The 14,225-nt window shown below is 40.3% G+C and overlaps 1 protein-coding gene across 1 annotated transcript in view; it reads left to right on the top strand.

Moving 5' to 3' along the window:
- The first annotated feature begins 13,963 nt into the window (after positions 1-13,963).
- The window catches only part of RPS3A (ribosomal protein S3A), a 3,700-nt gene continuing 3,438 nt past the window's right edge, over positions 13,964-14,225 (top strand). Inside the window, exon 1 of the mRNA XM_035323865.1 lies at positions 13,964-14,120. Within this exon, the coding sequence (XP_035179756.1) occupies positions 14,059-14,120 (62 nt within the window). The 5' untranslated portion in view covers positions 13,964-14,058. The remainder of the gene's footprint in view (positions 14,121-14,225) is intronic.

The following is a 14,225-nucleotide window of genomic DNA, read 5'->3' as shown; positions in this document are numbered from 1 at the left end:
AGAAAGAAAGAAAGAAAGAAAGAAAGAAAGAAAGAAAGAAAGAAAGAAAGAAAGAAAGAAAGAGAAAGAAAAAGAAAAGAGGGCACTGAGAATTTGTGCTCTCTTTGTTTTAATTATTTTTAAATGACTTTAATATATTTTGCATGTTGTATTAACTTTGGCTCACGTTAAACTTCTACATTATAACTACTTTTATTTTTTTATCATCTCATTTTCTTTTCAATATAGCTCCCTCTGACGAGATACATGTGTAGGATTCATAAGGAGGAGGCTCTGCTGGAGGGAGAAAACTTCATAGTGGTGTATGTAGGAGAATAAGCAGGAAAACAAAGAGGAGGCAGTCTTCATGTTTTTGAAAGGAGAGGAACTGTATCAAAATAGTGAGGTAAATTAAACAGGGGACAGCAGAAAGCAAAAGGAATGCAGGCTAAGAGGCTTGCATTAGAAGCAGGAATCAACGGCAAGGAGAAGGTGTACAGGGAGATAGTCGATACAGAGCAGTAAGGAATCAAGGGCATCAGTTGAGTTTTAGGAATGGAATGCAAATAGAAATAAGATTTTTTAAAAACTGTAGCATTTACCAGGCTCTCCCAAAATGCAGTCTCTTTCATTAGAATATAATAGCCATGTACTGAGGAAAATTCTTCTATTTCATTGATTAATGAAATCACAGTAAGCTAAAGTGATTGAGAATTGTCTGAATAGATTAGCTGTGGTATTTTGTCTATCAAGGCACTTAAAACAGACCACCTTGCAGAGCAGCCAGGTTCTGAAAAACAGTTGCTTATTGTTAAGCATCAGGCAGTGTGGAAGGCAGTGTCTTTCCTGAAGATATAAATCTTTCACATAATCCTTTCTATATTAGTCCCATTCATTCTATTCTCACTACATTTATGAAACCAGAGATCCACTGCTGATGTAGTTATCACCATCTAAAGCCTTAAAAATTGTGTCCCTAATGCAAAATGCTGTGAGCTTCAAGCTGACTCTGGGGAAAATAGGAGCTCTGGAGAAAATCTGGAATCTAGCTGCTGGGATTGGCTATGGTATTAGTACATGGTTAAATTTTGTTTGAACTTAAGAAATTAATTGAGCAAGGGTAGATCTAAACAATCTCCACTTCATTATGTCCATCTTGGCTTGGTAACACTTGACCAGATGGTAACACATGGATAAGTGATTTTACTGACGTTATTGCAATTAGCCTGTTGGAAATGCCAATGCAGAACACAAAGCCAGTCACGGCTATTACCTAGATGAATACCGTGTGTGAAATTTGTTTTCTCTATGTTAATAAGGGGTGAACTGTGGGACAAGTTGATTGAGTTGCATAGTGACTTAAATATGTTGTAAAATTATCACTCCAACCTGTTTATTATAATGTTACTAGTGAAAGGTAAAACAATATATCTGCAGCTGCCAGCCACCTAATCACAAACCTAAAAGATAAGCTGATCCATTTCTGTTAATGAGGATTAGCCACCAGTATGGAAACTATTGATTTGCATCTGTACAGATAAGTGAAATTAAATCTGTGATATACTAACACTCAGAAAAGTCACAAAAATTCTGAGCCAGATCTCTGATATGCTGCAGCCACATTGTCCTGATGGTCAGCTTGTCTTCCATTAGTGTCTGCAGAATTCTACAGAGGTTCAGAGAGAGGAACTGCAGAGTTTCACATATGTGCTTACAGATAGTTTCACTGCACTAGCATTACAGTCCTAGTAAATTTTAAAAAGACCCTGAAGATCCAGAGTGTTTTTCAAAAATTAGTTTAGTGCTTTTCATAAGTCTTAAATTCACACAGAGATCTACAACAGAAAACATTCCTCAGAGACTTTATTTTTTCGAATTCATGTCTGGAGGCTAGAGAGAGATTCAGTAGGATTGTTTTAATCAAGGGTCCACATCAGATGAAGGAGCTGCAGAACACTGACAAATGCCAAAGGAGATAGTGGTACAATCAAAGGCTGGAAAAAAAAAAGGGGGTGGGGTGGGGGGGGAGAAGGGGCTTAGCAGTGCATATCCTATTTTCTTTATTGCTGCTCCATTTAGGAATGGTCATTTCCCATATGGGAGAAGACAAGAACTGGGAGAATGTTGCACAAATAATCATACAGCTTTGATTATCTAACAGCTGAGTAGGCACAGGAAATTTTCACGAGCTGTCACACATGCCAGCAGGGGCACAAAGACCATCGCCAGGTACCCTAATGCCCAGAAAAGAGCCAAGAGCTGCTGCTGCAATGGTGGCTTTCAAGAATTACTTCAGGCACTGCACTTCTCCTCAGGCCTGGTCAGGGTCCCGACAGCACTCTACCAGAGGTCTTAGTAAGACCTCCTTCAGTTAACACTGCATATGTGATCCACATCCAGATACCTCCTATGACTGAGAGGAGATGAACAATCTAGGCTATCCCAGATTCTACACTTAGGTAGTTTTGAGGGAAAATCATTATGCCCAAGGTGGATTTCTTTTTCCAAGTATAGCTAATGTGGCACTAGTAATACTTTTCATTATTCTTAATTAAGACTGTTGCCTTTTTTAACTTCTATTTTTTTTTAAATTACTCTGTCAAATTCATCACTAATGGGTTCCTTTTATCATAAAAAAGTTAGCTGTCTTCTTCATGTTTCCATTTCTTTGTTATGTTCTTATGAGCTTGCAAATCTGTAAGCACTTTTTGCCATTTGCAACCCAATGTGGGGAGGTCAGGATGTTTATAAGGACCTGGAATTCCATAAAATTCATTTTGTATTTTAGTTTTGATTATTGCCACTTAAGCATAGTTACAACATCCATCCAGTTAAAAGTTCAGTTTCACTGGAAATTGCCTTTTTTTCAGTGAACCATTGCTAATCAAAAATGTATGAGCAATGCTTTCATAAGTAAAAAAAAAAAGTAAAATACTCTCATAAGTAAAATAAAATAAAAAATGGAGAGTGAACAACTTTCTGTTCTAACATGGCCATCTGTCATTTATAAAGACATCACCCCATTAACCTGTCTAATCAACTCCATTCTTTTTTCAAAGTTGGTTGAGTAAGTTTATGAGGAGACGTAGATGTTCTCTTGATTAAATCTGTTGTAAAACGGCCTCCCTGGTGTTCTGCTTTGTGTGCATTTACACATATAAAGGTAATTACAAGTACATATCACTACTGTAAATTCCATGCCTGTCATATTACAGTACATGACATTTTCATTTCCTCCTGGTGAAAATGAAATCTGATATTTTCTGTTCAAGCAATAATGACCAATTAGAATTTGTTATTATTAATGTTTGTCCTAAAATGCTCCAAGGCATGAGGTGGTTTCCTCCTAGGCAGCTGAATTTATAATGTGAAAAAAAGGGTTTTGACATGTTGCAACACCACCTTTGACCATTCACTCTCAAACCTGGTTATTCCTTCAAAAAACCTGGGAGATCTCCATGGAAAACCCACAATGTAGACAAGAACATTACTCAGTTCAAGTTTAAAGTGGAGAGTTGAAATAACTGATTCTCCTCAGCAGAAATGTCTGAAACATATCTCTGATCTTTCCTCCCTGACATTTTGCTTTTATCTTAGGGATCAGAGCTTACTTCCCTTGCAAATGAATGTAGCTCTGCAGAAGTCAGAGTCAGTTAAGCTGCATCAGTTTCTGACACGATTCGGCCAGCTATCTTCATCAGGGTATCTTCAGTGCCTTTGGATTCTACCGGGAATGGGGAAACTCTTGGACTCAGCCTTTGAAGAACTGCCCAGGGAAAAAATACAGATAACTGTGCTATATCGGGGAACCAGGTTAGGAAAGCTTTTCTAATATGCAGTCAATGTTTATGTAAGTACCTGAAATAATAAGTATGTTTTAAAAGCTTTACCAGTCACCTAGATAAGTTTCAAATAAGTGATATTTGACAAAATGCCTATTTTATCTTTGCCAATTTCAGTCAGGTACATTTGTTTATTGCCTGATTCTCCTTTTATTTAGAATAAAATATATCCTCAGATCCAGAGATGAGTAGAGTTGTGCATATGGAGAAATTTTTGTAATGACCCTTCAAGGGTGACGCACCCTTAGTTTTAGAGGAGTACTGTTGGGGATTAGAAATCCATAGGCAGGTTAAAAGCATTCATACAAAAACAAGCACCCGTAATCTCATCTCAAGAAGAACCAAGAATTTCTTTCTGGCTCTGGCTGGCCACTTCTTTGCCAGTTCATAAGCACATGTGGCATAGTCACACACAAAAATGTCAAATGATTCATCATCTTTTTCTTTTCTTGAAGCAAACTGACACTTTGAAAAATAAGGAAGAAGCTTATACCACCTTTACAGTCTGAAAGTAAATGGATGTAGTCTCATGTGGCAGCTAGTAGAAGCAGCAGAGAGAAGCAGCAACAATGGCAGAGTAAAATCTCAAAACTTCAGCTTGTTCAGAGAGCTAGCAGGCAGCATCTCATGGGAGAGTGCCCTGCAGGAGCCACATGGAGCTCATCAGTCTTCATGGCCAGCTTTCTGAAAGCACAGGCACAGCCCATCCCACTGCAGGAAAGTGGGTGGACAAAGCAGGAGGCCAGTTTGGCTGAATGGGAAAAACCTGCCTGGGTTCAAATGAGAAAAATGAAGTGTACGGAGGTCAAAGTGGGGATGAGCTGCACAGTAGATACAGAATTGTTGTGGGTATGCAGGGATGGAGTTAGACATTTAAGTACAGGAAGGAACACACCGCCCAGAAGGGCCATGGAGTCACCATCCTGAGGTCCTTTCCAACCTAACTTACTCAGAGACTTCACAGAATCAGTCACACAGGCCAACCTTGGGGCCCTCTCCAGCGACTTCGCAGAATCAGTCGTATAGGCTAACCTCAGGGCCCTCTCCATCTGAGATTTAACCAGAAACTCTATGCGCAATTTTTATGTACACATATGAATTGAATATTCATAGCAACAGGGGGGCAACGAAGATGGTGAAGGGCCTGGAGGGGATGACGTATGAAGAACAGCTGAGGTCACTGGGCCTGTTCAGCCTAGAGAAGAGGAGGCTGAGGGGGGACCTCATCGTGGTCTACAACTTCCTCGCAAGGGGGAGTGGAGAGGCAGGTGACCTATTCTCCATAAACACCAGTGACAGGACCCACGGGAACGGGGTGAAGCTGAGGCAGGGGAAGTTCAGACTAGATATCAGGAGGAGATTTTTCACTGAGAGGGTGGTAGCGCACTGGAACAGGCCCCCCAGTGAAGTAGTCACTGCACCAAGACTGTCTGAATTTAAGAAAAGTTTGGACTGTGCACTAAGTCACACGGTCTAAACTTTTGGGTAGACCTGCGCGGTGCAAGGAGTTGGACTTGATGGTCCTTATGGGTCCCTTCCAACTCGGAATATTCTATGATTCTATGAGTATAATTTAAACTTATTTGTTGCTGTTGCATTTATGTTAGTCTCTTTTCAAGTAGTTGTGTGAAATTTATGTACTAGTGTATTTGTTTTCTTGGAGAGGATATCAGTTTTCAGAGCATTGTCGTGAGTATTTTAAAAATGGAATCGATTAAGATTTTTCTAAAGAAATACAGACCAGAGGCTGCCTTTTAGGGTTGTTTTTTTCTTGTTGTTTTTGGTAGTTTTTATTCTGTTTAGGCAGTTTATAAAGGTAAAATGTGATATTCTGAAATTAGAAGTATTTAAATCGGTTATTAAAAGTTTTGTTTTGAAAACTGGCAGTAATAATAATAATAATAAAAAAAAGAGGCTTACAAATATTTTCAGATACCCATTCACATAATAGGAAAAAAAGCCCTGTGTGTTAATAGAAAATACATAATAAGAGAGTAGCAGGCATTTTCTACACCATTCATTGCATTCTTTGTTCAACAAGTTACATAGATGTGACTAAAAATATTTATAGTGGGGAAGTGGACTAGATGACTTCTTGATGCTACTTCCTGTACAATATTTCTGTACAATATTTCTGTAATTCTTCGTCAGAATATCACATTATTACCGACCTGAGTCTGGGGTTGAGAAGTCTTTCCATATAAGCCTGTGCCTATTGAAATACACTGAGATATCTTGATTTAGAACATCCTATGTATTGAAAGAGATCAAAAAAAAGAAGGACTAGATTCAGAAGTAAAAGCTTACATTTGCTGGTAGTGCAGCTAGACTGATTTAGATGAAAATACCCTATTTGTTTAGTTATTGAATATAGTTCCATATAAGAGTATAAACGTGTTCTTTTGTAAAAAAAATTGAATTTCAAGTGTACTTATCCATTTCAGAAGGATCTCTCTAAATTTAAGATTGTATCTTTAAAAGATACAAAATTAAAGTATGCGCTATTATTCAGCTATATGTAATCTCACTATTTGAATCTTACAATCTGGAGTCTTGCTTAAGGAAATGAGGAAAAAATGAATAAAGGACTTGGGATTCAGCTGCAGAAAGTAACCATAAGTATCCACATATTCATACAGGCTTGAATCCCAGTGCTACAAGAGTGTGAACGTTGCTGGGAACTGGATATAGTATTATTCTAGTGCTAAGTCTATTTTCTGCTTTTTGAAAAAGAATTTTCCACTAAGCTTATGATTGCCAGATTTCCTACACCGTTTTCTACCCTGAAATATTTTACAGGTTCCTCTCTCCTCAACACAAGCTGTAAAAGGGATGGTTTGGCTCTGAGACTGTGTATGCGCCATGTGTATTACTCTGACAATTGAGACAGTTGCTAGTCTGAATATCACAAATTGGAAAGCCTAATCTGAGCAAGTAACCTTGTTCTCCACTTACTGAATTCATTTAGCTAGCCACATTGTAAAGTTTCATTGCAAGCCATTCACAATCTTTGAGATGAAATGTTACTCTTCAAATAATGCTTTATACTGGAATATTTATTCCTTCAAGGAAAATAAAAGTATTTATGTGATTTTTTAAAAAATCTGTTACCTGATCTCTTACATTTTTAAAATGTCCAGCTAGCACAACTGATGATTAGACAAGTAGACATTCAGCCATGTGCCTTTTAAACAAAAACTTTTAATGTCACATTTTCTTTTCTTAATTTGAAATGGATGATGGATAAAATGCATGAGAAAAGTCAGATTTTTCTGCCAAATACGGCATAGTGGAAACCTTCTCATATAATGAAGTGTTAACTAAGTCATGCTTTTGCAGAGTGATTTAAAGTGTGACTCCACCACCAAGAGATTGTAAAAAAAAAAAAAAAAAAAAAAAAAAAAAGGCTCCATGGTGTCTCAGTAATTTCAGCAAAGATATGCTGAGTTTGGAAGGAAAAAAGATGGCAATGTTTGGTTTGGGAATTTTTTCCCTCCTAATTTCCACTCCCCCAGACTCCTCCATTGGGCTTTTTTGCATCTCATGCATCATTAGATGGAATAAATTATCATCAGACTAACGATTAACGATTGCTGAGTTGGCAGTCAAGGGAGAAAGACTTTAACCTGCAGCACAGGCAAATTTGATAGGAAATAAATGATAAAGAAAATACTCACTTCAGCAGTGCACTTTGAAAAAAAAAAATCAGAGAAAAATCAGTTTTTAGACAAGCATAATAATTAGATTAAAAAAAAAAATGTATGAAAAAGATGCACAATAGTACAGTTTCAGAAGTCAACACAGGCAGAAAATTACGAGTTTTATGGGTAAATATCAAACTCTTCTAGAAAATACCCAAATAATCAGAAATTAGAGAAACAAATAGATAAATCTTGATAATAAATTATTTGCATATACTTGCTTAACCAAAACAGGGAGGAAAGGAAGAATAGTTCTGTTTGTTTTTTTTTTTGTTTTTTTTTTCAATGCAAATACTTTACACATAAATGTTCTCAAACAGAAAAGTCTGAATAGTCCACTGAAGTGGAATCTAAAGGGACAGAAGATTACAAAACACAGGAACTATTTGGCCCCACCCTGCTTCATTTCCATATGTAAAAATTAAGAGGTAGCATAGAACCATTCCTTAAAGACCTAAATTAATACATGTGGTTTTAAATTGTACTTAAAACCAATCAAAGCTAACAAATAAAATAAGTACCTGCAAGGAAACAATATTTTGCAATTAAACCATGCAACTAACGCAGCCTCACAAAAACACACCAGCTGTAGCAACAGAACAAGCAGGTAAAATAAAAACTTTATAAACTTATAATAAACTTAAAAATAAACTTAAAATAAAAACTTTAAAATCTTAAAATAATCTGAAGTATTAAGACAAATACTACTATGTAGAATTCCCTCTTCAGAATCACTTAGTCCATTATAGGAACAACTATCAGAAACCTTTTTTTGAACCCAATCACAAGCCTCATGGCCTTATAAAACTGGCATAATGGTTGTATGTACCTGTCTTAGGAACTTGCTCAGCCCCCGTTCCCAGCTTTATCTCTGTATGTTTTGGTAACTAACAAAAAGCAGGGCTCAGCATACAAACACCCCCATACTACCATCTCTCCTCTACCATATGATGTGGGACCACCACCCCAAAGCAACTACAGAAGGCCATGAATGGTGATTTTCAAGGGGAGGGCAGATAAGGCCTAGCTGGTGGAGCAGAGGGAGAGCACAGCAGAAGTTTGCTGCTGCAGTGAGTACAACACCAGGGTGAGAGGGGCTGGAAATGGAGCGTGCTGCCCTCTTGTTAGTAATGCAGGAGGTAAGCTGGGCTAGCAGTAGCTTTTTCTCAGTAATTTATGTGTTATGCCACAATGTTTTGCTACAGTGGGATTCAAAATATTTAAAGTATTTTTAATTAATGAAGGCCTGCAAAGGAAGAAAGCTGTATTCAGGCAAGGGAATTGGGAAAACACAGAGGTTCTGGTGTGACCACCACGATTCCAAGGAGCTAAGGAAAATATTGTCAAATGAGGCATATGGCTGTTTGCAACTAGACTTAGGCACTGGTATAAATACTTATAGCTAGCTAAATAAATGTAATTGAAGCAAAACATAAGCAGAACATAAAATAAGCTATAGCAGTGCTATAAAAATATATATATTCACCAAGAGTAAACGTTGATGGCAAAGCGTTCAGTCCCTGATATATTCTGCCTAAATTACACCTGAATTGATAACTAATGTTATTACAGCTAACCAGATAAAATTTAGGCTTGATTAATCTATTCATGAATAATTGTTTGTTGTAGACAAAAGTAAAAAGAGCTATACAGAGCAAACCCAAATATTTTTCCTACACTGCAGGATTTCATGTCTATTAATCTAAGTGAATTTGCCATGGAAGCAAGACCTCAGGCTCTACCATACTCTGCAGAGATGCAGAGTTGTTTCTGCCTTTTTATATTATTTATTTTTATTATTGTTATTGCTATGCCAGTTATTTCTGGCATAACAAGAAATATGCTTATGCAGTGAGTTTCTGTTGATTACTTAACCATATGTATGGTCTGTACATATATATAGATATTTAAAAAAACAGGATTCTGTAGAAGGGTCTGGCTTTGCTGGGTGGTGGTGGTGGTGTTTTTTTCTTTAAAAGACGCTCTGTAAGATGAAACTCCTTAGGAATATATTTCTAAAAAAAATCTTTTCATCTATCAAGAAGAAAGTGTTATTAAAAGCATGATCACTTGAACAGGATTAATAGAATTCCATTTTGTTCAGACTGGACACCTGAAAGGGCAATATTGAATGAGACTTGCATGTCCCTTTTTTAAGAAAGTCATATCCTGAAGTGTTGACTGAGATGTATGCTATTAGCTCTCTGGGACTTTAAAGGTGCCCTTTATTTCATCTGCATCGTGTGACAGGGATAGCAACTTCCTTCTTCTAATCTGTGGAAAGATGCTTGGGACTGAGTTAATTTAGGTGAGCTGAGAACAGGCAAGTTTCTGATAATTAAATACCTCTAAAACTAGAAGGAAAGGGTACAACAGAATCCCTTCATGTTGAGGAATGTGATTGCAAAGGCCAGTAATAAAGGGTGGTAGAGATGAAATCCCAAACCTGTTAAGCAAGTTCAAGGGAAATAGAGAAAGCTGGAGCAGAAGACAGGAAATGTTGATTCATCTAGGTTTCCAAAGATTTATAGGGAGCAATGTAAAATGTCTCAGCTTCTGAATTATGAAAGTGCATCTATTACTAGGTGGGGGTTACAGTCCCTTACGTTAGGAGGCAAATACTCCCTTTGCCCACAAAGCCCTCCTGTTACAAGTAGACCTCTGTCATTAAAGCAAGTGCTTCTCTTCACGTTACAAGCTGGCAGCAGCTAGTTTCCTAAAGAAAGCAACTTTATCATGGTGCTACCAATAAAATAATTTACAGTGAAAGACTGCAAACAATCTTGAATCTCACTTGCCTGGTGTTTTCTTACAGGTAATCGGTACTGCTGTTTGTAATGTAGACAAAGTAATTTGTGTTTTCCGTTGTTGTTTGTTTAACCTGTAGAGCTATCAAACTGTTTCAGCAGAAAGGATGCCATTTTCTTCAGCTTATTTTTGCCTTTTTTTCCCTTTCTTCCACTTTTATGTCTGAGCTCTTCATTGCAGCCTGACCAGAGAATAGAAATGTTACTTGATATTTCCTAGAAATTATATTTGGAGAAATAATTTTCTTGCTCTGCTTTAAAAAAAGAAAAAAAAAAATGAAAAAAACACCTTTGGAGCATTGCTTAACTGCAAATATACATAGGGGCTTGTGGGGTGCTATATTGTATTTGTGTAGCCAGCTATAGCTGTAAAAAATGAGGGGAAAATGCTGCTTAAAGCAGAGAGAACTCTGCAAAACAATGTGTGGGGTTATTCACAAACAAACAAAAAAACTTAAATTCCCTAAGGACAAAGGATTTCACAAGGGGAAATCTTGTAGAGCTTGACTGATTTATTGTTGTTGTGTGGTGTGTTTGTGTTTTTTTTTTTTTTTTTTTTTTTTTTTTCCTGTTACCTAGAGCAACATGATAGCAACAGAGTAAAGAGTGGCCCTCTGCGTTGATAACTTCAGTTGTGAAGGATGCTTAAAGGGAAAAAAGAAGTCTCCTAACAACAAGGCTTGATTTAATGAACTGTTCTCTGATAGCTATATTTAGAAAGCTTTGCCCTTTTTAAGAACTAGAGCAAGCCAACCCCATTGAATTGAATTATCACAGCCAACAGGGAAGTGACTGTAAAAGAAATAAAAACCAGCCGGTCTTTCATCTCAGCTACGTAACCGTAGGTGAAGTTGTACAGCTTGGTGCAAGTTAAGAAGGAAAGAGAGAAAGGGAAAATGCCTTTTCATTGTGAAAAAAGGTAGGAAAGAAGGGTGAAAATGCTTCTTGATGACATAGTTTGGAGTTGATAGATAATCTGTTCCATTTTGGTGATCTGCCTAAAATTGTGTTGAGGCATAAAATCAAGACCCAAAATAAGCTTCCTGTTTGGCACAGTTTAGAGTCACAGAAGGAGTTAGGATGCAAGGGGCTTTGGAGGCCACCTAGCCTGATCCCTGCTCAAAACAGGGCTAGTTTCCAAGTTGGATCAAGGTTAAATGGGCACTTCCTCCTAAAGAAACTGTGTAAAGAGAGAAGAAAAAAACTGTAAGCACTTTAGCTACTCCGACTGCTAGAGGCTTTTGAAGTATTTGCTTACTGTGAACATGCAAATTGTCTGTTTGAAATACTGGGCAAAGGCATCAGGCTGAAGTGCCAGGGCAATTGACCTGATCCAGTGTGACCTTCTTTCTAGTGGGCTTCCTACCATGTTTTTTAGGCTCCACTGATTTTGCTTTTTTTGTTGTTGTTTCTGCCTCACAGATCTCCTCTCCTTTAAAGATGATTCCAAACACACTTAGGAGGGAAGTATCAAGGCAACAAAAGTGCTGATCTTTGTGTCTATGGGAGTCTTTGAGAGGAGAAAGCCTTCAGTGGCTGGGCAGGGCAAAAAAAAGGGGGGGGGGGGGGGGGCAAGTACTGACAGGTGAACAGATTATAGGTGGTATCTCACTAAGAAACTTCTAGGAAACCTCAAAAGCTGTCCTCTGGAGATGCATAATTTCCAGAACTAGAAGAGGTGTTCTATTTGTGCAGGTGAGATTCTGCAGTTAACTCAATCTGCAGCAAGGAATCCTAATTAACAATGAGCCAACAATGCAGGAAAATTGGAAAGAGTTTCTTGCACTTGTAGAGCTTGGAGAAGGAGGCTTCAGCTTCTCATGTTGGGGGTCCTTTTCCCTGACATTCAGGAGAAAAACCTGAAGTATTTTGTTGTTGTTTTTTTTTTCATCCTTTTTTTTTTTCTTCCTTGAAGCCTGATTACCTAAGAGCTAGTAAGCAGGAGGTCTGCTTTTGTCTGATTAAGCTCTGTCTGATAGTGTGAGCTGCTGATGGAATCCAGTTGCTGTAGGCATGCAGATGAAATTCCAGGCTAGCGTGAAAGAAATTGATGAAGTAATCAGAACTGTGCCTGCTGCTATTTTCATTTGTAAAATATAACAGATGGCTTTTGTGTGGCTGACAACTACCCCTTTGCAAGCACAAGATTTTTATTACCCTGGACATGTTGTAACTCATGACTCCTTACAGATTCAGAAGCCCCAGCCTTAGAGTAGTGCTGCCGGTGAGCAGCTGTAGCACTGCTGAGGGACGGAGCTGGGATCCTCCACCATAAGCAAGGCAGAGCTCGTGCTTCTGTCCGGGGACAGCAGTTGCCTGTCAGCTGGGTGGTTCGATCCGTGATCTGCTGAGCACCTGCACCCCACATGCAGGTACCTGGCGTGGGACTGAGCCCACGCTGCCGCTGGTGCTACCACACACTCTGGCACCCTGCTGGAAAGCGGGCTTCCCATCACGTAACAGGGTGTGCTTCTTGTGTGTCCTCAGCATGTGGCTCCTGTTGATGAGTGACAGAATGTGAAAGCAGGAAGAGGGAAGTCAAGTAATTAGAGAGCTGCGCTCATAGTGCTTTAAGCTGGTCCTCAGACATCTCTCGTGTAATGCAAATTACTAAGAAAGCGGCCAGAACATCTCATAGTATTAATTACTGTGCTTGCAAAATAATTTCCAGAGTCTGGGGTGTTGGGATCACATGATGTGTATGCTTCCTTATCTTCTAGGATTTCTTACAAGCTTTGCTAGACTTACAAAGTATGCGTCTCTGAACCAAGTATGTCGAGTACATATGGCAGTATTTGCCCTTCCCTGTAAGAGGCATGACACAATACCCTGGAATGCATGAGCTGCAATTCAAGTTGATTATTCATGATGAAGCTGGAAGGGGCCAGTGTGATTATCCAACATGACCTCCTGCGTAACTCAAACCACAAGACTTCTCTGAATGAACTCCCACTTGAGCCAAAGCGTGCCAACGGGGAGAGTACCTAGAGCAATTTACAAGTCCTGTGGGGCAGCAGGGGAGGAGGAACTAGCAGCCTCTAAATGGTTCCAAAGTCTAATCACGCTTGCTGTTTAAAAATGTGTGCCTTACTTCTAATCAGCCCTTGTGAACAGTTGGTTTACAGTTGCAGGATTTCATGCGGTCCCAGATAAGACAGCCTTTTACAATTGCGTATTCCTTCACCTTGCAGGCACGGTTTTATTTTCTCTTTGTAAGGCCTAGCAGGTTGCGCTCACGGTTTTTTTTGATGGGGTTGTTCCTCGGCCTGTAACGCTTCTCCATGGCTTTCTCATCCTCAGTTACCGACGCTCCCCCTCTGCCACTCGCGGACTCCCAGCAGCCGCCCCGGCGGTGCGGACACGGGCAGCTCGGCACCGCGCCAGCGCCCCCTCACCCCGGTCCTGCCCTGGGCCAGCACGGTGGGGGCCGTGGCGGCAGCGGGGGAGCATCAGCGCTTCCCGTGCCCTGGGTCAGCGCTGGCGCGTGGCTGCTTGCTGTGCCTTTGTGTATTTATTCGCCCGTGGGGCCGCGCAGGGGAAGGGCGCGGGGAGCAGCCGCCGTGACGGACAGGGCGCCCCCCCCCAGCCCGGCCCTGGGGCAGCGCCGCCAGCGCCCCGCCCCCGGCCCCGTTCTCGTGAGAGCGCGGCCGCCGCGGCTCTCGCGCGAGCCGCGCTCACGTAAAGTCTCGCGCGAGCGGCGAGCGGCCTTTCCGCGGGCGGGCCGGCACGATGGCGGTCGGCAAGAACAAGCGGCTCACCAAGGGCGGCAAGAAGGGCGCCAAGAAGAAAGTGTAAGGCCGCGGGGCGGCGCGGCACGGCGGCGGGGCGCCGCACACGCGGCGGGCGGGGCGGGCGCCGGCGGATGGCGGCGGATGGCGGCGGGCGGCTGCCGTCAT

Source organism: Oxyura jamaicensis, chromosome 4, assembly GCF_011077185.1.
Source record: "Oxyura jamaicensis isolate SHBP4307 breed ruddy duck chromosome 4, BPBGC_Ojam_1.0, whole genome shotgun sequence".
Lineage (NCBI taxonomy): Eukaryota > Metazoa > Chordata > Aves > Anseriformes > Anatidae > Oxyura > Oxyura jamaicensis.
This window is presented reverse-complemented; position numbering and strand designations above follow the sequence as displayed.